The sequence below is a fragment of the Cynara cardunculus genome, assembly GCF_001531365.2.
Source record: "Cynara cardunculus var. scolymus isolate 2C chromosome LG 5, CcrdV1, whole genome shotgun sequence".
Lineage (NCBI taxonomy): Eukaryota > Viridiplantae > Streptophyta > Magnoliopsida > Asterales > Asteraceae > Cynara > Cynara cardunculus.
In genome coordinates, this window is record NC_037532.1 from 34,829,836 (window position 1) to 34,854,592 (window position 24,757).

At 34.4% G+C, this 24,757-nt stretch overlaps 2 protein-coding genes across 2 annotated transcripts; both read left to right on the forward strand.

The window, feature by feature from the left end:
- The first annotated feature begins 1,693 nt into the window (after nt 1-1,693).
- On the forward strand, nt 1,694-4,580 carry LOC112513772 (U3 small nucleolar ribonucleoprotein protein IMP3). Its single transcript, XM_025120133.1, has 4 exons — nt 1,694-1,935; nt 2,069-2,176; nt 3,141-3,215; nt 4,079-4,580. The coding sequence occupies exons 1-4, from the start codon at nt 1,802-1,804 to the stop codon at nt 4,308-4,310; spliced, it is 549 nt and encodes a 182-aa protein (XP_024975901.1). The 5' UTR covers nt 1,694-1,801; the 3' UTR covers nt 4,311-4,580.
- A 2,679-nt stretch (nt 4,581-7,259) lies between these two features.
- LOC112513316 lies at nt 7,260-21,220 on the forward strand. Its single transcript, XM_025119546.1, has 9 exons — nt 7,260-7,302; nt 9,290-9,345; nt 9,424-9,469; nt 18,090-18,161; nt 18,248-18,331; nt 19,270-19,331; nt 20,350-20,491; nt 20,650-20,705; nt 20,860-21,220. Exons 4-9 carry the CDS (start codon nt 18,134-18,136, stop codon nt 21,091-21,093), a joined length of 606 nt encoding a protein of 201 aa, XP_024975314.1. The 5' UTR covers nt 7,260-7,302; nt 9,290-9,345; nt 9,424-9,469; nt 18,090-18,133; the 3' UTR covers nt 21,094-21,220.
- The last annotated feature ends 3,537 nt before the right edge of the window (nt 21,221-24,757 follow it).

The window sequence follows — 24,757 nt, forward strand, 5'->3', positions numbered from 1 at the left end:
AAAAATTCAATAGCTTTTTTATGGTATTAGTAATCCGTCAGGTAACCGTTTTTTAAATTATCAAGAAATAGTCAGTAATTATGCAATTGATTTTTTAAAAGAAAAATATTGGTTGAGATTATGACCAAATGGGTCTGGCTCACCTCGGGATCGGGACCGACCCGGCCCAAGAACGATTGGGACCGTCGGTTAAGAACCGATTATGATTTTCATCCAAAAACAAGGCCCTACCTGGGACCGATTGAGACCGGTTTGGGACCGCCGGTTAAGGACCGGTTATGGTTTTCATCCAAAAACAAGGCCCGCCCTCCGACCAGCCCGATTTTTTTTCAAAAAAATGTATTTTTATATGTATTTTTAGCTTTCAAAGTGTATTTGATTGGAAATCAAATTACAAATCTATATTATATTATGAAGATTTGACAAAAACTATTAAAAACCATTTTTTTTATGCATATTACTTAAAATTCAAGATTACAAGTAATTATGCATAAGTACAACTTATTAAAGCTCCATATTTAAATTCGTATAACTAACTGCAGGTAAACATAATCAAATAAAGAATAAATATCTTTTTTAAAATATAAAAAATCAAAAATATAATTAAGATAATTATCGAATTCTAACAAAATAATTAATTATTATTTTTATAAGAAAATTATATTATTAAACCAAATATAAAATACTTCGTTATTGAAACTAAATTAAATTATAAAAAAATTGAATTAAAAAATTACACAAAAAATAGAAATTTTAAATAGTTAATTTGATACTAATATCGATATATTTTTGTCAAATTTTTATGATATCTTCAAATTTATATCTTATTCAAAAAAAAAAAAAACATCATCGTTTTTTCAAAATCACATAAGACCATACTATAACATTGACGGACTATAAAGAATAAAATGAAATATTAAAGGCGAGATGTATCTCGCTACATTGCATGAGTACTTTTTTAGTTTACAATAAAACATATTTTTTAAGTGTATATGATTGAAAACCAATTATAAAACTATAATAAAACGTAATTTTTAAGTGTATTTGATTGAAAATCAATTGTAAAACTACAATAAAACGTTATTTTCAAGTGCAATGACCTAATTAGATATTTTAAAGTATTTATAAAAATTTATCAATTTAAAAAAAAAAATCTAAAAAGAAAATGTTTTTTTTAATATAGGACCCGTTACCGTAACCGGTTACAAGAATCAATAACCTGGTCTTAGTATTTTCAACGGGACCGATCCGGATCTTTACTGTTTCTCATGATTGATTTGGACTGACCCGACCCATCTAGGGACCGGTTGTTGGCCATGTCTTGAGTTGGTGTTGGGCCAGGTGGGCCAGGTCCAATGAAACTGATGAAAATTTCCAAATTTGAATAACTATTAAAAAAAATTATTTAATATTTAATAAATAAAAAATAAAAAATCTTACAAATTATATGTTTAAGAAAAAAAAATATTTTAATAAAATATATACGTAATGTTTTAATTTCTAAAATGGATAAAATCCAAATATTTATTTTAAATTCTTTTTGAAAAATTGTAGGAGATATTAAATTATTAATTAATAACCCAAAAATCATTAATGGGCTTTCTCCATTTTTGATGGACAACTGAAGCCCAATCCAATAACATATCTGAAGCCCAATTCATTTAAAGTCTTCAATGATCTTGGGAACATTTTCAGACTTCAAATATTTGGGATCAAATTTTTAGGGTTTAAGCTTTTTCTTCTCCAACCCTCTGTTCCTTTTTGATTCGCGTTTCTGTTTCCATAACTCAATCGATAGAAGATGAGGAAGCTGAAGTTTCATGAAAAGAAGCTACTGAAGAAGGTCAATTTCTTGGAATGGAAGAGAGAAGGAGGTCACAGAGAAGCTCAGGTTATGCATCGGTATCATGTTACTGGCCGTGATGATTACAAGAAGTAAGAACCCTACTCCTGTCTTTTGATTTTGTATCTTTTCAAGTACTGCGTTGCAATTAGGTTAGTGAGTTTTGTGTCTGTTCATAGTAATTGACATATTTGTTGTTTTGAATGTTGTGGTGGGGAAAACTAGGTACTCGAGTTTGTGTAGAATGGCACAGAAACTAGTGAACATATTGAAGCAGATGGATCCTAGAGACCCTTATCGAATCGAGATGACGGATGCCCTCCTTGAAAAGCTGTGAGTTTGTTAGTATTGTTTTCAAAACCTACGTTTATATGTACGAATTAAGCCTAGAAAAGGGTACTTCTTTTGAACCAGGAAACGCTGAACAGTAATGTAAACAGTATTTTTCTTTCACATATACATATATATTGTATACATTGGGCAGATTCGGTTAGGAACCTAAAATTGATTAGGAACCTGGGAACCAACGGTATCGCTACACGTGGCATGTTCATCCAGAATTATGGACATGTTATTCATCATGAATGTTGCCATTTATTCATTGTGAATGTGTGATTTATGATGAATAACAAATCCATATTCACTGTGAAAGTGAAGACTAACATCATGAATGTGTTATTCATGATTAATATTCATCTTGAAGAATGACTCGTGGCGCACTATGGGCGGTTTCCGGGTTCCTAATCAAGTTTGGATTCCTAATGAAACTTTCCCCTCTCTCTATATATAGGGGCAGGTTCCATTAGGAGCCTGGGACCGCCCAAAGTGGCACGTGACATATTCATAAGGAATATAGAATGTGTGATTAACGACGAATATCCATCCTCCTGTTCCCGGTTCCTAACGGAACCTCCCCCTTCCTATATATATCAACAATTGGAAAGTTTATTTTTTGGATACCCATTACATGGCACATTTTTAGCACAAATTCTCTTGCTAACATAGGAAGTTAAAAGTATATAATACCCGAATATGCAGTATAAAGATCTATAGTACCATCATGCTATCACAGTTTTTAAACTGTACATAGTTTTTATTCGTCAAGAGGTATGCAATATAAATATCTATATTACTTCATACTTTTACTGTTTTTCAAACTAAACCTTCTTTTTGTAACTGTGTTTGGCATTTTGAATATGTTGGTGTTTGGGATGTCATGTTATGCTAGGCATTGTCACCAAGTATCTCTTTCTTGGACCATATTCTTACATTTAAGTTTTAACATGTGGCGATGCAGGTACAACATGGGTGTGATACCATCTCAAAAAAGCTTAGCGTTGTGTGATCGCTTATCCGTTTCTTCATTTTGTCGGTAAGATAACTCTCATTCATCTTATAAGCATTCATAGAAATGGCATGAAGAATTCACAGGGTTTTAGTTACAAGAGTTTCAGTTAGGAACAAACTTTTAATTCTAAAAGTTTTACTCGATAACCTTCAGAGCCCGCCTTTGGTGTTAAACATTTTGCCTCTGTGTCTATAAAGCATCTCCAACAGATTCTCTATAATAGAGAAAATGGAGGTCTTCTTCTGTATTTTACTCCAACAGATTCTCTATATTGTTCTCTAAAATAGAGAAAACAAGAGAGAACTCCATGTTTAGATAATTCTCTAAAACTTAATGGAGGATGAGATTGAATTATTATTCTTTTACATAATATTTTTTAAAATAATGTATGGGATGATAAAATTATAGAATATTTTTAATAATATAATTAATGTTGAAATCCCCAAAAGTAGAGAATTTTTTAGAGTGAATCTAATTTATTTTAGAGATTTTGACTTTTGGTTCTCTATTTTGGAGATGCTCCAACACTTTGCCTTTGTAAATCTTGTAAAAACACTAGAATATTAGTGTTTAAAAAAAGTGACTTCCATAGAAACTCATTTGGTTAAATTCCCTATCATGAAAAATGGGGTTTTTTTTTTTGCTTCATCCCCATATGTTGGTCTTCATTCCTTCCGCCCTATTTGCTTATGCTGAGGATCTTCACGGCAACAGTTGCTCTACCCTGTCGGGTAGAGGTCAGATCTACGTACATCTCACCCACCAGACCCTACTTTCGACCGGGATTTAGCGGGTCTGTATGGTTTGGTTTATTTCCGTGGTCAATATCATTGCCACATTTTAAATCCATTTCATGATCATGAGAACCAATATCTTCATCATTTCAGACGTAGGCTTGCAACTTTATTGGTGCGATTGAAATTTGCCGAACACTTGAAGGAAGCTGTGACATATATAGAACAAGGGCATATCCGAGTGGGCCCAGATACTGTTACCGATCCCGCATTTCTAGTAACAAGAAACATGGAAGATTTCGTCACTTGGGTAGATACATCCAAGATTAAGAGAAAAGTCATGGTGTATAACGATAAGTTGGATGATTATGATGCAATGGTCTGAGAAAAGATCCTCAAAAAAGTTTTCATTTGCCGTTGGCGGAACACCACGAAGGTTATGCTTCTTGTCCCTATGTCGAGATCCATATTCATGGCTTTTATGACATTTGGCGTTAAACATGATCGCTCGAAGGTCCATATGGGGTTGCTTGTATTTGATTTTGTCATCCTTTATTGTCTTCTTGATTGTTAGATAGTTTAATGCTACTTAAAAATTTGATTCGTGATCTCGTGTTTTATATTTAATCGATGAATGGGATCCCTGAGGTATAAATCGGTCGGTTTTAATTCAAAGATGCTAAAGAGTATTGGGAATACTTTATTATAAGTCGGTGGTCTTAACATCTGCGTTTGGTATCTGGGACGGGATATAACCGACTTTAAGTCCAAATGTATGTTGTGACCTAATTTTAACAAATAGACCCATAGCCTTTTAGCTGTTTTTGAAAGACATTTTTTTTATTAACCTAGATATCCAACCCGCTATGCGAGCCAAACTAATCCCAGGGCGACCACCTGTTTTGTAGATAGTCTGGAGTCACCGCATTTGAACCTCCGTGGCCACAAGGGGATTTTTATTTTTCCTTGGATTTGAATCTGTGACCTCCTAGTACTTTTGACCTTTGGAGCCAAGCTGAAACCAATCAGCACCACCCTTGTGGTTAATAAAAGACATGGTGGTGTGCCTGAAATTGAATCCTATGTCCCCTAATCGACAAAAAAAAAAAAAGGCATGCAAATGTTTTATTTAAACTTAAAGAATACGGTTTTTATTCATTTGGATTGGACACAAGTTAATGCAAACGAAATTGAATTCGTTTCGTTTTCTAGTAGTGAATGTAGGGGTGTGTAAAAGGCCGAAGTTAAAGACGGGTTTGGATCAAACTGACTCGTCCCATGACTAACACCGGTGAACCCTTGAGAGTGGCTTTATGCAGTCTCGTGTTTCATTGTCTTTATACTTAAGATGTGATATCTTCAAACACGTATATGCAAAGACGGATGCAGTATGTAAAAGGTGGCGGATGGGCCTCCATTAATTTTTCCCCTCTTTCGCATAGGTTAAAACGAGTTTTTTTTTTTTTACTTTTTACCATAATCCTCCCTTGATTTCTGGCCGATGCCTCACCAACAAAAGAAGTATCTCGAAATCAACCGAAAAAGTCCATTGAAATCGACAAAGAAAAACTAAAAAATATCTCGAAATCAATACAAACAAACTTTAAAAATCTCTTGAAACGGTGAGATTAAGTTAAAAACACATCGGATAACTTTGCAAGCCCTTTAATATAAAAATAGTTTATTTAATAACATGAAAATGTTGGATAAAATAATGTTTTTGCTTTGATATTTTTAAAATTACAAATATACCTACAATCCCATGTATACTGTAATAATCATGTGATAAGCAAGTAATCTGACAATTACATACATTATACATTAATCGATTTTGCTCTAACTACATTTTGATAATCGATTTGCCCTAACTGCATTGTGATAATCGATTTTTGAGTTGTAATAGTTTGCTTGTTCGCTTTCTCGACCATGCCCTCAACTGTGATAAGTCTATGATGGCCATTCTCTCCTCGAATCTCTAATAGATCGAAGCCCTAATTGATTGCAGACATCTATCAAATCCTAATTGAAGTGTCATAATATGTGATAAAGTCGTGTTATTAGACACATACCTTTGATATTCTTCCTCGATGCCTTCGAAATAGACTGTACGGTCTTCTTCCTTGACACTTACGAACAAGAGTGTACGCTCGCCTCAACTCGGTTCATTCGTTGTTTTCAGTTTCGCCTTCGAACAGGAATGTAAACTATCTCCGTGTTGTATGTGATAACCCAAGACCGACGACGATGATTATCACCACCCAGATATCAGAATCTGTACATCGTGTTATTTGAATTTTAGGATATCAATTTCCAATTTTATCCTTCCATGTCTTCAAAAATTTTGAAATTGTTTTACTGTTTATTTTAATTTGAAAAATACTTTAATTTCTCTCAAAATATGATATAAAACACAATTTTTAGCTTAGAGGTTGTTCTCTCGTTTTTGGGTATATCTATACATATAGTAAATAAGTCACTTGGGTGACACGTGTCATCTTGTTTTCCCGCCTAAAGACGTATGTAGACACAATTTACATTATCAATTCAATTAGACTCATTTGAGCGACACGTGTTCTCTTGTTCAATCAATCCAACTAATTTAGGATGCAATTGATTTTATTCTTGATTAATTAATTCGTGTGGTAACTGATTCCTGAAAAAAAATGGTGTTTTACTTCAGAGTTATATTTCAGAGTTATACTTCAGAGTTATTTAAATAGTACAAGTTTGAAGAGTCATTTTTCAGAGTTATACTTTAGAGTTATTTCAATAGTACAAGTATGAAGAGTCCTTCTTTAGAGTTATATTTAAGAGTTATTCTCCAGGGTTTTTCTTCAAAGTCATTTTTCAGTGTCATTTTCTTCAAAGTTATTACTTCAGAATTATTTTAATAGTACAAGTCTGAAGTCATTATTCAGAGTTATTTCAAGAGTACAAGTCTGAAGTCATTCTTCATAGTTATAGTTCAGAGTTATACGTTAGAGTTATTTCAAGAGTATAAGTCTGAAGAGTTATTGTAAATTTATTTCTAAGTTTAAATGCAATTTACCGAAATAATTTCATTTTATAAATTTTATTTTATTTTAAGGTTAACTTTATTTTCTAATTAATTATTGATATAATTTCATTTCTAAATTCAAGTCTGAAAAATCATTTTTCAAATTCATTATTCGGTGTTATAATTTAGGGATATTTCAAAAGTACTTTCGATGATATCATTCATTTTCATAGGAAAAGAAAAGAAAAGAAATTCCTTTTCTTCCCTTTTAAAATCTCCAAAATCTAATGAGATGGTGGAATGCCCGCTGCCGTCGGCCTCTCCGTCAGTGCCTCCCCATCTACCTCGCCGTCTCGGCACCGGCAACTCGACTGGCAGGGTATGCGTCCAAACCCACACTTCAGCTTCGCACCTTTATCTCATTTTGCCCATAAAAGGTATCCACATATGATGTATTTGAAGTGGGATGACTTATCATTGCAACAAAAAGTAACCTTTTTTTTTGTTTCATCGTTTGAGCAAGCCCTAATTGAATCCAACGTTAATTTATACAAATACATGATTATTCGATAAAACAATATTTAGGAAATTATGGTATGGGTAGGGATGGCAAAAACCAGCATCCCAAGGGGCACCCGAAACCCGAACCCGATTTGACCGGGATGACGGATCCCCGAATATATAAACCGAGGGGGCTGAGGGGGCGGACATGGGATACCCTTCATCCTCGACCCCGGCCCTAAGTATTAAATATACATTTCTACGTGGGAAGTTACGGTGAAAAGCGTAGGAAAGATAGCATAATAATGTATAAATATAATTAATCTTTCATGATGAAAACTTGTAAAATTAATTATATTATTAATTTGGTTGTACATGAAAACTTTTGTTGATATAACTACGTGATTATATAAAACTAAGTATTGTAATTGATATATTTGTGTTTGAACTGCGTTTTTTATGTTACCCTTATACAAATGCAACTACTAAAATTTGGGTAATTAATATTTTAACGTTATATGTCGTGGAAAATTGACATTTATATACATAATATATAAAAACTTTGCGCAAAAAATTAAATTGTATAGACTTGGGATGGGGATGAAATCTTATTCCTTGACGGAAATGGGGATAGGGACGGGGATTAGAAAACAGGGATGGGGATTGCGATCCCTCGACCCCATTCCCATCTCTAATTATGGGGATGCAATGTTGGATTCGTTATATTTAGGTCCAAAATAAGTAAATAACCACGTTTCATGAAGTTTTCTACAAGAAATCTTAAATTATATGACCATCATTATATTTAATCAAGCGATGATTTGATTATGATTCTTAAATCCGCAATAATCACTTTGAAAACACGTATCCAAACCACCCCATGGTTGTAGGACTCTTTTAGTTCCCATACCTGATGAGTGGAGCTCTGCATAGGGCACTAGAGAATATAGAATTGAATCCAATACCATTTAGGTTGTGGATGCATTTTTATGTTTAAAGGTCAAAGCAGTTAGCTTAATGATACTTAACCTTCGATGTTTCTTTTCTGGTTAATCGTAGGTGTCTAGGCCAGCTTGTGCACACCTCGACTAATCCCATGGGACCAGGGATGGACCCAGTGTGGTGCATATGGTGGCATGGGCCGCCGCTTCGTTCCTCTGTCGTAGTGTAAAAAATTATAGGCTTTTCTTCTACCCCAGACCTGAGTTTGAATCCCGTTAGTGTCATTTTCTTGGTTTTTAGCTTTCAATTTCAGATTTATGATGGTTCTGACAAAATATTGCAATAAAAGACTTGAACACATGACCTCACATATGAAAAACAATGAACTAACCAACAGACCAGCGATGATTTTATGAAAAATATCTCTATATTTGTTTCTTATAGTCAAATGGTGCCACCGGTTTATTTGTAGGACTCGAAAATTAAAAAGGAAAAAATAATTCTTTCAACAAACCCGAATAAAAAGAGGGGTATTTTAGTACTTTACACACATGAACACCCATAATTGGCGGTGCTAATGGATGTCCATGTGTTAAGTTTATCAATGAACACACTTGATTCCCGAACATTCAATTCAGGATCTCTATGTCTTCTACTATGCTAGTGAAAGTAGTCATTCGTCTACCTCATCGTCTTAAGTTAATGTCTTTATATTCTTTCTCATAATTGTTTTTTCCTGAAATCTTTGGGTCTTCTGATTGAAAATTGATTGGTATTAAAATTCTAAAAGTATGACCTGGGATTTAACAAGTTCTTGATTTGCTATTAGTTTTGTATCCAATATCTGCTTATTATTACTATATTGGTTTCAAATTTGCTTAAAAGAAGTTGTTGGTGTTGATCTTATCTACACTTTAATGCAGATGTAAGAGGGTGTTCGATTCACGACCTACTCAACAGTGGTCTTGATCTTAAACTGGTTAAACATTGCTTAAAAGTAGTGCTGTTTGTTTCTGCTTGATGAAGATTACGCTAATCGAAATGGTTCGACATATAGGAACTGCATTTGCCTTTGTTGCTTTCTTCAGAATGGTGTATACACGGTATGTTCTTCAATGTATGCTTGTATTACTTTCTTTCCTTCTATAACTCTAAGTTGTCTCTGGTTTTAAAAGGCTATATCATAATTTTGGAACAGTCTGTTTCTTGTTTATACGAAAATTACTTCGTTAATCTTAAGTAGCATCTGTTAGCATTGTTACCAAAGGGTCTTTGGCCTAGCCGTATCCGGTAACCCAACCTTTCTAGAGGTAACCAATGGAGAACAACCCTTTCTATTGGCACCATGAGTCTTCATGTTACAGTCACCCAATTCATGAAAATGTTTAAAATCAGATAGACCTTATATTAGGGGTAGACAAATGAGCCTCTAGGCAATGTTAACAGGTTAAAGAAAGTCATTAGGGGCTGTTTGGTTGGTTATCCATTAAGTCCTGTACGGATAAAACTGTCCTTGTGGATTAATTTGTCTGTATGGATTGGAAAGACTTTTATTTGGGAGGGTTTTTCCATAGATGGAAGGAGCGTGGTTTTAATTGGGAGGGGTAGGTTTGGAAAAAACTTGGCTTTCTGCATAAAGCTCCCCCTAGAAGCTTACAGAATAAACTACTTTCTATACATTAAGCCACTACCAAATAGTCATGTATGTTGGTGATTTTAGTGTCATCGAGCATTTTGGTGTAACTGTGATTTACTTGAAATCGATTAAGGCGATGAGGCAAACATATGTGAGTTAGGAGGTGCGGAGTGCACACTTACAAATGTTGCCCCTATCACCTTAGATCGCCATGAAGCAGGGGTCAAGGGGGCTGCGCCTATCTTTGAAACAATGCATACGAAGTTCTGGACCTGCGTGTTCAGACTTGTATTTCTCAGACTTAGAAATCTGATAAGTCTTGACTTTGCCCAGAGATAGCTCTGGTCGTGCTAGCGATCTCTAGTTGGTCTTCGGCGTATCATGTAACATGTGTGTTCACAGATGGCTCCTATCTCTGGATGGTCTTCGGCCTATCTCTGAACGTTTGTTCAGAGATGGCTCCCATCTCTGGTTGGTCTTCAGACTATCGCTGAACATATGTGTCCAGAGATGACTCCTATCTCCGGTCTGAGTATATCTAGAGCTCTAGACCTGCATGTTTCAGAACTCAGATTCGGTTGTAACTACTCTTCGACCTTATCCATTACTGGTTATAACTGGTGCGTCGAAACCTTCTTGAGATAATGAGATGTTATGGAAGTCGTAAAGGGTTAGGGGGGGATTTTTGTATGGTCAGGATGAGAGGAAGAGGTGATCAGTGGGAAGGTCAATCATAGGGTTAGTAGTCATGATAAGGTCAATGGGTCTGGAACTGAGGAAGGATTTTAAATTGCACTAGTTATTGGGCATGGGTCAGTGAAAACATACATTACCTAGGTCACTAGAAGAGGGTGAGTTTAATATATTTGACTATTGAAGTATCATGAGCTACTCTCGATGTGGTTGAATAAGTAGACTTAATATTTGATCATTGTCGGTGCATGTTGGCTTATCACATTTCTTGTAGGATGAATAGTGACTCCTATCGACCAAATACACCAAAGATCTCTAGTCCCAATCATAAAAACATGTAGAGATCAATGTAACACATGAAACAACAATATGAAATAGAAAATGGGTCGAAACTATGCTTTACAGCTTTAAACAATAACAATGACCAAGGATATGCAACCAAGAACATAAACAACTCCACAATGCATTGCATATTTCCAAAGACAAGTAAGTCATACGAGATTGAACGTGGTTCCACTATTGATGTGATAGTTTATGTCCATATGAGAGGTGAGATCGTTTTCATTAGCACACAATCAAATGGCAAATTAGGTACTTACAAGTTAATAATGAAGATCAACAAAATGTCGTCTTGTCCTGGTTGTACCAAACACACAACTAGTCTAGTCTAGTTCTGTGCGCATACCAAACGCTCCCCAAATAATTTCCACGTGTTCAGGAAGTTCCACGGAAGTTATTTTCAATGTGAATAGGAAAATAACGGCAAGAAGTACATTCATTCATTTATGTTTTCTTTCAAGGAAAATGATGAAAACAAGATTATCATGCCTATGTGCACATTCGATAAAAAATGTCACGATTGATAAAAGAAATTAATTTTAGAAATTTACAAAATTGTTAGAACAAATATGTTTTACTAAGATTCCAATCCAAGTTTACTTATTTTTTCGTTAGAAATCATTTAAAGATATTTGTGATATCGATTTTGGTCCACAAGCTGTTAAAGATTTGCTAAATTATGCTCCAAAGGATAAACCAACCCAAGAACATCTACTATATCCCACCCAGAGGTAGGATCACAGGGTTAAGATGTATGCGAACCTTTATGTAGAGATAGAGAGGCCGTGACTTCAACATCAAGTTCGTATCCTATCCAACAAGTACACCTCAACATCTTCATTTTCGTGACTTCCATTTTCTCTCATGCGCTTTTTTATCACTCAACATTCTGACTCGTAAAACAAAGCTAGTCTAATGGTCACCTGGTGTAATGGGCTTAGCTTCGATCCCTAGCGTAGCTCTATTTCCACTTGGAAGTATCCTGAGAACGAAACGGAATCATAGGAATGTGATTCATTCAAACAATGCCTTCTCTTCTGTAGGAGAGGGTTGTTCTTTACATTCAATTCGAATATCACAACTCATCTCTGTAATCTTGAACATAGAAGTCCATGTTCTCTCTTAATGTTTCCTGGCTTCTTTCTAGTGGCATTTCATAATTTTCCAAGGTTGCTTGAAATTGTTTTTGTGGTCATGAAATCACATTTGAGATTTTATTATTAATTTTTTTAAATTTCTTGCAAAATTAGATCATTTTCACAATTTATGCTCTAGCGGGAAGTAAGGCCATCAACTTGCATTCACATTATAGATAGTTCTATGAAAACTACGATTAGATATGGTGGCCCTAGAAATTTCCGAGGACATGACCTTTTATAGGAATGCTTGGAGACACAGGACTAGGGTAGCAAACTAGGAGGGTCATGTACCTAGCTTGGCTAGGAGGAAGGGAGCTAGTGAGGTATATTTTTTTTTTCTTTGGGGGTTCTTCGTTTCTACCTTTCTACCGTCCCATCGAATAACGATTGAAAGTAACTACCCCATCTTTCGTCACTAGAACCCGCCTGTCTACATTCTTAATATACCTTTTCGCCCCCCCCCCCATTGTACCTCTTCGCTCCACCACCAAGACTCCTTTGAGTCCTGACCCTCCCGGACATCACTCCTAGCGTCTTCTGGCAACTTCTCTCATGGGGGAGCCACATTGCTCTACATTTGATTGGCCCTCACTTGACTTATCCCTACCTATAAAAGGACCCGATCCCTTAAAACCTCTGCTACCGGCCCCTTCAAGCTTTCTTAAAGGATTCGTGGCCTAACCTCTTTCACTCTCCCTTTTGCTTGCCTACACACTGTGTTGCGATGCACATGTCTTGCTAGGAAATACTGTGCAATCCATTCATATACTGCGGCCCGGACGTCCATGCATCAGGATGTAGTGAATTTTAATGCTACGACCTCCACTCTGAAAGGTGATTAGATGCTTCTTTCACTTTTAAGGCAAGGGTTTGTAACTACTAGGTCGTGTTCGAATGCAAATTCCAGTAGCAACATGCCCGTCATTCCTTGTACCATGGCCAAAACCCCTGTGCACTCCTTGATAACCATTCGACCCTCCCCCCAACAAGTCTATTGAAGTCACCTCCTATATATAATTGTTGGTCTCTCGGCGAGCCTCCCACCAAATCGTCTCGTCTATCTCAAAAACTCTTCTTTTTCGACTCCCTGAACCTAGTTGCAACACGCAAGCACAAAAGATGTTACTATCTTTGTACCTACTACGATTCTATGCACCATATGCCATCATATCTCTTCACTTCCATCATGTTGTGCCATTTATAACATGACTCCCACACCATTTCTCGTGCTCTTCATGCAAAAGTACCACAATTTATACCCGTTACCCTCTCTTGTCCGCTCCCCCCTCCACTTAGGCTCCTATATACTCATGCCATGTTTGACAAGCTAAGCTAGCTTATTTCTTGAGCTTATTGAGAAAGTTCCCTTTGGTTAGCCATACGCTAGCTTATTGAAACATCACGTGATGTAAAGTTTTCAATAATCTCAAGGGGCTTTTTTGGTTATTAATCAATACATGTTTTGGATAAAGTACGTAATTATTAGTTAAATATTTTTTGAGAAAGTTAATAATAATAACAATTTTTTTTGAAAATTTAATAATTTATTAAAAAAATTAGTTGACAAACTTTGATCTTATTCATATTATGTGTAAGGGTTAATCAAAATCATCAATTAGTGTGACAAATTTTTTAAAATTCAAATTTGGTTACACTAATTGATGATAATTTTAGAAAATTCTTTACATTCCCTAACAGTCAAGGTCGTGCCATGGGATGTGAGAAATTCATAAAAATAATGCGAACATGATATGGAGTTCATAGAAGGTCCATTAAATGGAAAACCCTTTATTTTTCTTACTACTTATTTTAATTTTGATAAAATATATTAATGGTTTCGTTTTAATTATATTAGTTTGGACTATTTCGACTAACTAGTTGTTTTGTTTATTTAGTAAGTCTTTTCAAATTCGGAACATTTTCTTGTTCTCAAATTAGTTGTACGGTTGACACCAAATAAATAAATAAACAAAGAAATTTTAAATATCATGTTAAAGATATTGCACATTTGTTGGTTCGAAGCTTAGAATCAATAGGGTAGGCATAAGGAAAGTGGGAACGAAATGGAGTGTTACAATGGGAGGAAAAATGTTTTTTGATCACTAATTGAGAACGGAATCTTAGGAATGTGATTCATTCAAACAACGCCTTTTCTTCTACAGGAGAGGGTTGTTCTTGTACATTTAGAATGAAAATATCACAACTCCTCTCTGTAATCTTGAACATAGAAGTCCATGTTCTCTCAATGTTTTCATGGCTTCTTTCTAGTGGCATTTCATAATTTTTCAAGGTTTCTTGAAATTGTTTTTGTGGTTATGAAAACACATTTGAGATTTTATTATTAATTTTTTGAATTTCTTTCTTGCAAAATTAAATCATTTTCGCCAATTTATGCTCTAGCGGGAGGGTAAGATAGTTTGGGGTTGTGTAGTTTCTTTTGCTATGCTTCTGTCTATTTGCGTCTTGTGTTTCTATTGTTGTTTGCTTCTACCTAGTCCCCCCCCCTCTCTCTTTCACACACACCCATTGCACGAGCCATGGGTCTTCATGGAAGCAACTACTCTACTCTTTGGGTATTGGTCAGGTTTGCGTACATCTTACCTTTCCCTAGACCTCACCCCTAGGTGGGATATACTGTGTTGGTTTACTCTCAATCTTTGAAGGAAAATACTAGCAAATTACTGAACTTGCAAGTAGTACAATTGCTCAGTTATCTTTCCTTCAATAAGCAAGGTATCACTAAATCTTTAGATAAAATAATGAAAACAAGATTATCATGCCTATAAGTACATTGAATAAATTTGTAGTGATCGTTGAAAGAAGTCGATTATTGTTATTTTATTAGAACGGGATTCCAACTCAGCACCTTTTGAGTGAGATTTTGAGAAGAGTTGCTCTTTGGAGAGCATAGTACGATGAAAGTTGTAAGCTGTGTTCGTTCAAATAAATTGTGCTTTTTTTTTGTGGCCCAGTGACATCTTCAAGTTGTTTCACATTTTTTTACAAGTTCTTCCGGATTAGCGACCCTAAGCTTTGCAAGATGTCCGAGTTAGTATCTTTTTCCCACATAAATATATGTTATTATTCAATTAGAAGAAATAAGCCTCTTGATCCTAGTGGTTGAAGTAAGGTTTGCTTACATCCTACCCGTCCCACAGACCCTACTTTCGAGTGGGATATACTGGGATCGTTTGGTATGGTTTATTCAATTACAAGAAATTATTATCTGACTACACCGTCAAAGAAACAAAGTAATGGACATCCTTTGATATAAAACCTTCAATATATCTTCTCTCTCTCTTCTTTTGGGGTATATAGTTCTCGCCCTATTCTTAAAAATGCAACACTTCCCATTTTGTGTTTCCTCACAAAATGCAACGGTTTATAGTAGGATTCCAATCCAATTTTGCTTATTTTCCCACCGGTGACGGACCCAAGAATTTGTGGATATGGTGGCACCATATAAAACGGTTGCACCTTCTAAAATAAAACGGTTGCACCTTTCACGAACCTAATCTTTTTTACCTTACCACGGAGGAACAATACAGTGGCACATGCCACCTAACCACCCCTCTAGGTTCGTCCGTCCACAAGTTCTCTCAATTTGGTTACATGTTTAATATGCCTTAAATTACATTGTTAAGGAAACCTTGCATCTTTCTTGGGACAAATGAAATAATTTATTTGTTTTTGTCGTCTAGCGTATCATATGTTCACATTTCCACATTTATTTCAACAAACTCGTATTAATTGTTTGTTGAGAATTCAAATGAATCTTCAACTAATTTTTTATTTGAATGTGCGTAATATTTTACGCTAAACTTTATCAACATAACGCCTATGACTTTTCAATGCGACACTTACATTTTGGGTTGTCATAGAAGATGCTACAATTTATTATTTGGTTAGATTCTAATCCAAATTTGCTTATTTTTCCTATTGACAATCACTTCAATATGTTTTTTTTTATTAACCTGGATATCCAACCCGCTATGCAAGCCGACTAATCCCAGAGCGACCACCTGCTTTGCAGATAGCCTGGAGTCACCGCATTTGAATCTCCATGGCCACAAGGGGATTTTTATTCCTCCTTGGATTTGAACCTGGGACCTCTTGGTATTTTTGACCATTGGAGCCAAGCTCAAACCAATCAGGCACCACAAGGTTCTCCCCTAAATTGCCCTCAAGGAAGTAATTTATTTATTGTCTTCTAGCGTATTATTTTTTTTCTTTCAACTTTTGCATTTATTAAAAAACTAGTATTAGTTGTTTGTTGGGAATTCAAATGAATCTTCAACAAATTTTATACTTGTCCTTGCATTATCTTTTACACTAAAGAGCTTTACCTAGATAACTTCTATGACTGTGATTACATACGGTAACTCATTATTAATCTGAAATGTATATAGTAACGTTATCATGTCATTTACCACCCCACGTCATCAAGCATAACATGTTCCACGCTACAACAAAATCGGGTTTATAGGACACAGGAAATGTCTGAGTGTTCTAATAGACTAGTTTATAGGACTTAAGTTTATAGGACCAAACACATCTGTGTCGTATCTAAAAGTGTTGTAATAAGTTTATAGAATGCTTTTGGGCGTCTTAATTAGTAAGCTTTTTAGGACACTTTTCAAACAAGGGGTCTTAGTAGTATTTTTATATAGAACGTTGTTTGAAAAAGTGTCTTATAGGACAAGTGTCGTATAAAAAGATGTGTTCTAAAAAAAGTGTACTATAAAAGAGCTAGTAGGACACTTTGTTTTAGAAGTGTATTGAACCATTTGTTAAGATACCCAAGAGTTTCCTATAAACTTATTACAACACTTTTAGATAGGACACACATGTGTGGTCTTATAAGCTTAAGTCCTATAAAGTAGTCTATTAGAACACTCGAATTATAAACAAAAAAAGTGGTCATAATGGCACATTAATATCATGAAGCATTTATTAAATGAGATAATTGTACATTGAAGATATGAGGTTGGATTATGCAAATAAATAGCAATTTTTAATTGAAGTTCAGTGCTATAAAATGCCAACTCTTTTCATATAAATCGTCAAACCCAAAAGAGTCCATACTTTAATTAAGAGAAAGGGAACTATGGATTCATCTTCTCTTGTACCGATACACAAACCATCCAAGATTTACCTTCCTAAATGTTGGAACAACTTTCTTGTTCGTCTTTCAGACGATGATTTAGCGAAAAGATGGTTTGTTGTTAACCATGTGAAGTTTCTCTTGGAGCAAGAAGCCGCAACGCTTGCAAAATCTCAGGTGGAGCCATTTAGCGTAGCGATGGAGCTCGTTACCAATGGTGAGCCTTTGTTTGTCTTTTAACTTCCACGTATCTTTTTCATATTTCGTTGAGTTTTTTTAATCGTCGAAGTTCTTGAAGACGCTTTGAATGATCTAGATTTTTTTTTATTAACCTGGATATCCAACCCACTATGCGAGCCGACTAATCCCAGGGCGACCACCTGCTTTGCAAATAGCCGGAGTCACCGCATTTGAACCTTCGTGGCCACAAGGGGGTTTTTATTCCTCCTTGGATTTGAACGTGGGACCTCCAGGTACTTTTGACCTTTGGAGCCAAGCTCAAACCAATCAGGCACCACCCTTGTGGTTTCTAGATTTTTTTTGTCAAGTACGAGGAATGTATATTGTAGAGCACACCCTGCCTTAGGACACCACGATTTACCTCCCGCTGATGGTCGTCAGACCAATACTGTGTCGGTGCTCTAGAGGGTAGAGCAAACCCTTCTCCCACTGCTTCACTTGTAGCAAAATCACAAAATTTATTAATTCTTTTATGCTTTTGAATCGGAGAGATAAGTTGGATCTGAATCAAATACAATTCTTTCTATAATTATTTTGGTCTTATGATCTAACCGTTTGAATTTTCATTGTAGCGATAATATCCATAAACGAAGTGAAGGAAGGCGTCATAAAAGACATGAAAAGGTTTAAAACACCCGTTACGTGTAAGTTATGAGTAGCATTTTTTGCGATGTTTGGTGCAATTCTAAGCACTTCTATTTCTGGATTAATTATAAATTACGTATTTTAGACGCAGATATGTCAAAAGGTAAAGGGGTTGCAAAAGAGGGAACTCTACAAGGAAGGTGCTTCGCTAGCGGATTTGATCATGAAGGTGAGTTGTTCCATCTCGATCCAAAATTAAATATTAGTTTCCGATTATAGGCCTAAAAGGGGTACAATTTTTATATGCTATACTCCCTCCGTCTCCAAATAAGTGTCCACGTTTCTGTTTTAGTTTGTCCCAAAATAAATGTCCACTTTCAAATTAAGTGCCTACTTTTCAATTATACCCTTAATTGTGCTACGGAGAAATTCATTACTCCCTCTATTATTAAAGGTAAAATTGTCATTTAATTCATTCAAAAATGTAATCGTTACACGTTTCTAAAACTGAGCGTCTTTTTTCATTGTGGACATTTATTTTGGACAAAGTAAAATTGAAACCGAAAAGAACAAAAAAGGCATGTAGTTGCTTAGTTGTGTTATATGTTATTTCTTTTACCATTTAACGTGTTTAGCGTGAGTTATTTTCTGTGATTCTCTATCCGTTGTCTTATTTTGACTTCAAATATCAAATTTGTTGTAATTACTGTTTTTTGCTCAAAAGTTAAATATACCGATATCATTTTAAAACTGGATACGGTTTTATTTTTATTTTTATTTTTTATTATTATAATCATGTCGAAGCGAGGCAACCACCTCTCCCTATAATCTAAAAACGTTACATTTGTAATTACTCTTAAAAAGATTATTAAAATTACATAACTATCCAATCTTTCACTTTAAAGGATATATTTTTAAAGGGTATATTTGTAAAGTTGACATCTTTCCTTTCCTTTCTCTCCTATTCGGGACATGAAAAATTGTTTTTTTTTTTTCCTTCCGTTTCTTTTCTCCCCAAATTCAAGAAGACAACGTCAACGTCGACGCCACTCATCTTTACTTCGATGAAGAGATTATGACGTCAACGCCTCTTTTAATAAAAATAATCCGGTTTGAAATCATACTTTTGTGATTTTCTTCATTGTTATTTGTTTATGATTTTTATAGTTCTTTTCTTCGATGATTCTTCAGGAAGTTCTTCTTCCTTGTTCGGTCGGCAGCTACAGAAGGTAATTTTCTCTCGTACACTCTTTATAGGCCACCGTAGCCAACGGCTGCAAAATATATAGGAATTAGTGATTGCGTTCTTGCTAGAGTTTTTATGATTCAAGCTCTTCATAGTGGGGAAAAAATTCGTTACTAAACAAGTTCGATTTCAGGACACCTGTTTTTGCATTGAGTTCTATCTTCTAATATTATTTGAGGGCGTCTATCGTCAATTCCTAATTTAGACAATCATGTCTCCGTTAGTTCTGTGACTAAAGTCTAGTTCTGATTTTAAAGAATCGAACACTGCGCTTTCTATATCTTTTCAAAGCATACATTTTTGAGATCTTTTTAGCTCCGGCTTTCTGTGACAACAATGTTTTTGAGGAAAACAAGGTTAGTTATATTTCAGAGGGATGATAGAATTAAACTTACATAGCCATCGGAAGCTTTAAATTTGAAACGGGTACCCCTTTGCGCTTATAGATAAAGTCATACGATTTGATTATATTCTGGGCACTTTAAGCGGTTATTGAATCTTTTCTTGAATTAAACAAGGGTGGTGCCTGATTGATTTGAGCTTGGCTCCAAAGGTCAAAAGTACCGGGAGGTCCCAGGTTCAAATCCAAGGAGGAATAAAAATCCCCTTGTGGCCACGTAGGTTCAAATGTTGTGACTCTGGGCTATCTGCAAAACAGGTGGTCGCCTTGGGACTAGTCGGCTCGCATAGCGGGTTGGATATCCAGGTTAATAATAAAAAAAAAGTCATCTTTGTTTGTGGGTTGATTTTGTAGTAATTACCGATTGATACAAGGCTTTAGTAGAGAAAAAAAGGAGCAATAGTTTTCCTCTTGGTGTTTTCTTAATATTATTTAATTTTTAATTAAAAAACTCCAAATATAAATCAATCGCTCTACTCTTTAGGATAGAGGTCAAGTCTGCCTGCATCTTCCCCCCCCCCCCCCAAAAAAAAGCGGGACCCACCTCCGGGTGGGATATCTTGGACTTGTTTGGTTTATGGTTCCCTTTTTCGGACAACAGACACAGGTGACACCATACCTGCACAAAGGACTTTCGTTCAAAGAGATCATCGCATCTCCATTGCCATCGCTAGCTTTCCGAGACAAAGCTACACCGCCTACTTGTCCGTATAATCGGATCAAAGAAAGGTTGTTTGGAAAAGGTACGAGGTTTAGTCTTCCTTAAACCTTAAATTTTTATTTTCTCGTTCTAAAATATCAAGATAAAAACCAACGTATCGCTTGGTCGAAAATGTTCCTGAAGTACACCAAATAACTTTGGCTACTGGTGTTGTGGATGCATGTCTTTTTCGTTTTGCAGGTGAACCCAGTTCCGGTGCCACCTTGTTTGACGCTGAACACCGCCAGAATGTGGAGGTATGATTCTTGACTCATATAAAGTACGAGTAACCTTGTGTACCTTTGGGCCAATGACCCTTTGGCAACTCGGGCAAACTTTGTTGCATTCCGATGCATTTTGGCCTAAATTTTTCGTTCAACTACATTTTTTAATGAAACTGTATCATGATAGGTGACAAGGAATTCATGCAAGCGAAAGTGGGAATTTGAAGTGCCGGTAAAGAAGGTTAGAGAACGCAGGGGCGTTGGTGTGAAGTTTGATCAAGAACGCTGGCTATCGATGGCTCCCTTCTGGGAACAACCGCCACTTGCACATTTTGCAAATCCTCCGTCGCGGATCCCAGCTAGTGACGTTGCATCTAGTCGTGTGGAGTTCCGTTCAAGCCTGTTGGACGATGTTAAGTGACGACGTGGGCGTTATTGAACTTTCGTTCAATTTCGTGGAATGTGTTGAAGTCGAACTCGGAATCTTAAATGTTTTGCTGGAATGTTGGATTTTTAACTCCTATCGTGCTTTTTGGTATTGCAATATATAGTCGTTTCTATAGCTCTTTGTTGTTGATATGGATGTCAGACGAAGTAACGTATGAGAATAGGAGTTAAGATGAGAAGCGTAAGAAGAGATCTAGACCTTTGATCACTTTTAACCTCGCCCTATCCCATGAATTGCACTTCTCGTGGGAATTGATCTGGTGCATCTCATTACTGTTGATCTTCAGTTAAGATTGATCAAAGGATAAAGATCTGTTCTCACCCATCTCACCATAACCACTACAACAAAAATTCGATTGTCTAAGCGTCTTAATAAAATACATTATAGAACTTAGGTTTATAGGAGCAAACTATGAAGTGTCATGTCTAAAAGTGTTGCAATAGGTTTATAAGACCCTTTTAAGTGTTTAAACAAGTTTTTTAGAATGTTTTAGAATAAAGTGTTCTATTAGCTATTTTATAAGACATTTTTGAGAAGTGTCCTATAAACAATTCTTTTTATAAGACACTTTTTCAAATAGTGTTATATAAAATAGTTAATATGGCATTTTGTCTTAGAAACGTTTTAAAAAACTTGTTAAAATGTATAGAAGCGTCTTATAAACCTATTGTAACACTTTTAGATATCACGCTTTTTGGTTTGGTCATATAAACTTAAGTCCTATGAAGAATCGTTTTAGGACGCTTCTTAATTTTAGGTGTCCTATAAAATCAATTTTTTTGTATCGATCGTGGACGGGTTTTTTCTATTGGGAAGGCACGGGAAAGCGTGGTTGCAGCTAGAGGTGTTAACTAGCCGAGCCTCGAGCCCATTAGCAGATTGTTTGAGCTTGGTTCAAGAAAAAAGATCAGCCTCGAGTGCAAATAAACTTTTCAAGGTTCGAGCTTGATGTTTGTTTAATAAATTTAAATTATGCATCGTTAAATTCTCGAAATCTTCAATGACCCTATTTGCAACTCCTTATTCAAAAACATTTGCCAAAATACGACTTTCATTTTGCATCAAATCATGAAAAATCTCTTAATTATTCTGACCTCTTAATCGTTTGTTCACCAAATCATTCAGTGTCTACCAAATAAATCCTAGGTTTTAGCACTCGTATATTTTCAGAGTGTTGAGTTATCAAACACTATACATTCTTGTTTTATCCCATCAACGAGTTGTTTTTTCGATCGGTTGTTCTGTTAATCTGATATTTATGATATTAAGTTGATACATGATATGACTGATTTTAAACAAAAATGTAGTTCTTTTGTCCCATCAATATAAGGGGTCGTTTGCCAAATGCTTACTCGGGTAAGTGAAACATCAAGTTACATTATTTTATCGGATGAATATGGTATGGACCAAGAATCTTACCCGGTAAGAACGAAACAAGTACCAAGAGTCTTATTCAGTAAGTGAGGGCGACGACTCTTACCATGGTAAGTGCTTACCGGGTAAATTGTTGCATACGATATCGTTTTGGTGGATTAAAATATTACCCGGTAAGTAAATTATATTATTAAATTTACCGATAAACGCTTACCGGGTAAGTGTTTGGTGAACGGCCCCTAAGTGAAACAAAAAAAAAAGAATAAGACAAATGTTAAATTACAAGAGTACCCTTATCTATTGCACACACGTGCGCGCACACACACACATGACACCTTAGAAACGGCTTATATGTTAGAAACTATATGAACCAATATATGTCATACATATTTAACTTCTTTATTTATCTTATCAGTTGTTTCTTTAAAAAACGCACTTTCCCCATTTGTAATCACCTTATCAATGTAATGTTTCATTGGTGAAACAATATTTATTCAAAACAGACCAACCATCTCACTGTTGTTTTATTGGTGAAACAACACTATATCAAAAACTGATCAATACAAATCAATTTATATGTTGTTTCATTGGTGAAATGACACTGAATTAGTAAAACGAATCAATACATATCAATCATATGTTGTTTCATTGGTGAAACAACATTACTGTTTTAAAAAAAAAATTAGTTGTTTTAAAAAACAGTTGATTAAATAATAAAGACAATTATAGAATTTAAATACATCTATACTGTATTATAAAGCATTTGACAAAAACTCTTAAAAATCATTTTTTATGCATGAAGTACTGTTTATTGATGCATATTACTTAAAATTCAAGATTACAAGTAAATTGTTCATAAGTACAACTTGTTAAAGCTCTATGTTTGAATTCGTGTAACTAACTGCTAATAAACATAATCAAATAGAGGATAAACATCTCATCTTAAATTATAAAAAATCTAAAATATAATTAGGATAATTATTAAGTTCTAACAGAATACTTAATTATTATTTTTATAAAAATATATATTATTAAACCTAAATTAAGTTACTTTGTTNGGCAGTTGAAATGAAAGAAGAGAGGAAGAAGAAGCCGACATGGTTTCTTATGTTATATATCTATACTATATTATAAAACATTTGACAAAAACTCTTAAAAACCATTTTTTATGCATGAAGTACTGTTTATTGATGCATATTACTTAAAATTCAAGATTACAAGTAAATTATGCATAAGTACAACTTATTAAAGCTCTATGTTTGAATTCGTGTAACTAACTGCAGATAAACATAATCAAATAAAAGATTAAACATCTCATTTTAAAATATAATTAGGATAATTATTGAGTTCTAACAGAATATTCAATTATTATATTTATAAAAAATATATATTATTAAACCTAAATTAAGTTACTTTGTTAGGTTAAATTAAATTATAATAAAAAAATTGAATTAAAAAAAACACAAACAAGAACTTTTAAATAGTTAATTTGATACTAATATTGATATATTTTTTGCAAATTTTATATGATATTTTTAAATTTATATTTTATTCAAAAATAAAAGCATTATCGTTTTCTCAAAACCATATAAAATCATATTATATCGACATAGATAAAAAATAAAACGAAACATTAAAATCGAAATGTGTCTCGATTTATTGCACGAGTACCTTCTAGTTTTATTTAAATAGGTTCATAGAGTTTCTAACTTATAAGAGATTTTTATATAATTTTTAATCTACATATACAAATAAAATAAAATAAATTACGTCTAATTATTTATCATATGACATAATAAAAATACCATACATTGATTAAAAAAATTATATAATAAATAGATATTATGTATGAATTCTAATAAATATACTATGAAACTTATGTTTGAATGCTTATAAATATAATATAATATAAAATAATTTATAATTGTATATAATTAAAATTATCTAAATATTTAATTATTTACGACTATTATATATGAAAAAAAAATCATTTGAGGGGAATCTACTAATTTAAACTTCTCTTTCTTATATTTTAGTAGTTTCATTCAGATATGACCATTTAATCATTTTATATCAAATCATTCAACAACTGTCAAACAGCCTCTAATTTTTTTTTCTTCGATGCAATTTTATTTATGTACCAAACATACAGCAAAATTTATTGTGGGACCACACAAAAACTAAAATATATTATTAAGATATTTACTTTAATATCTCAACACACTTTTGAACAAACTTTTTACCAAACAAATTTTGCATATGA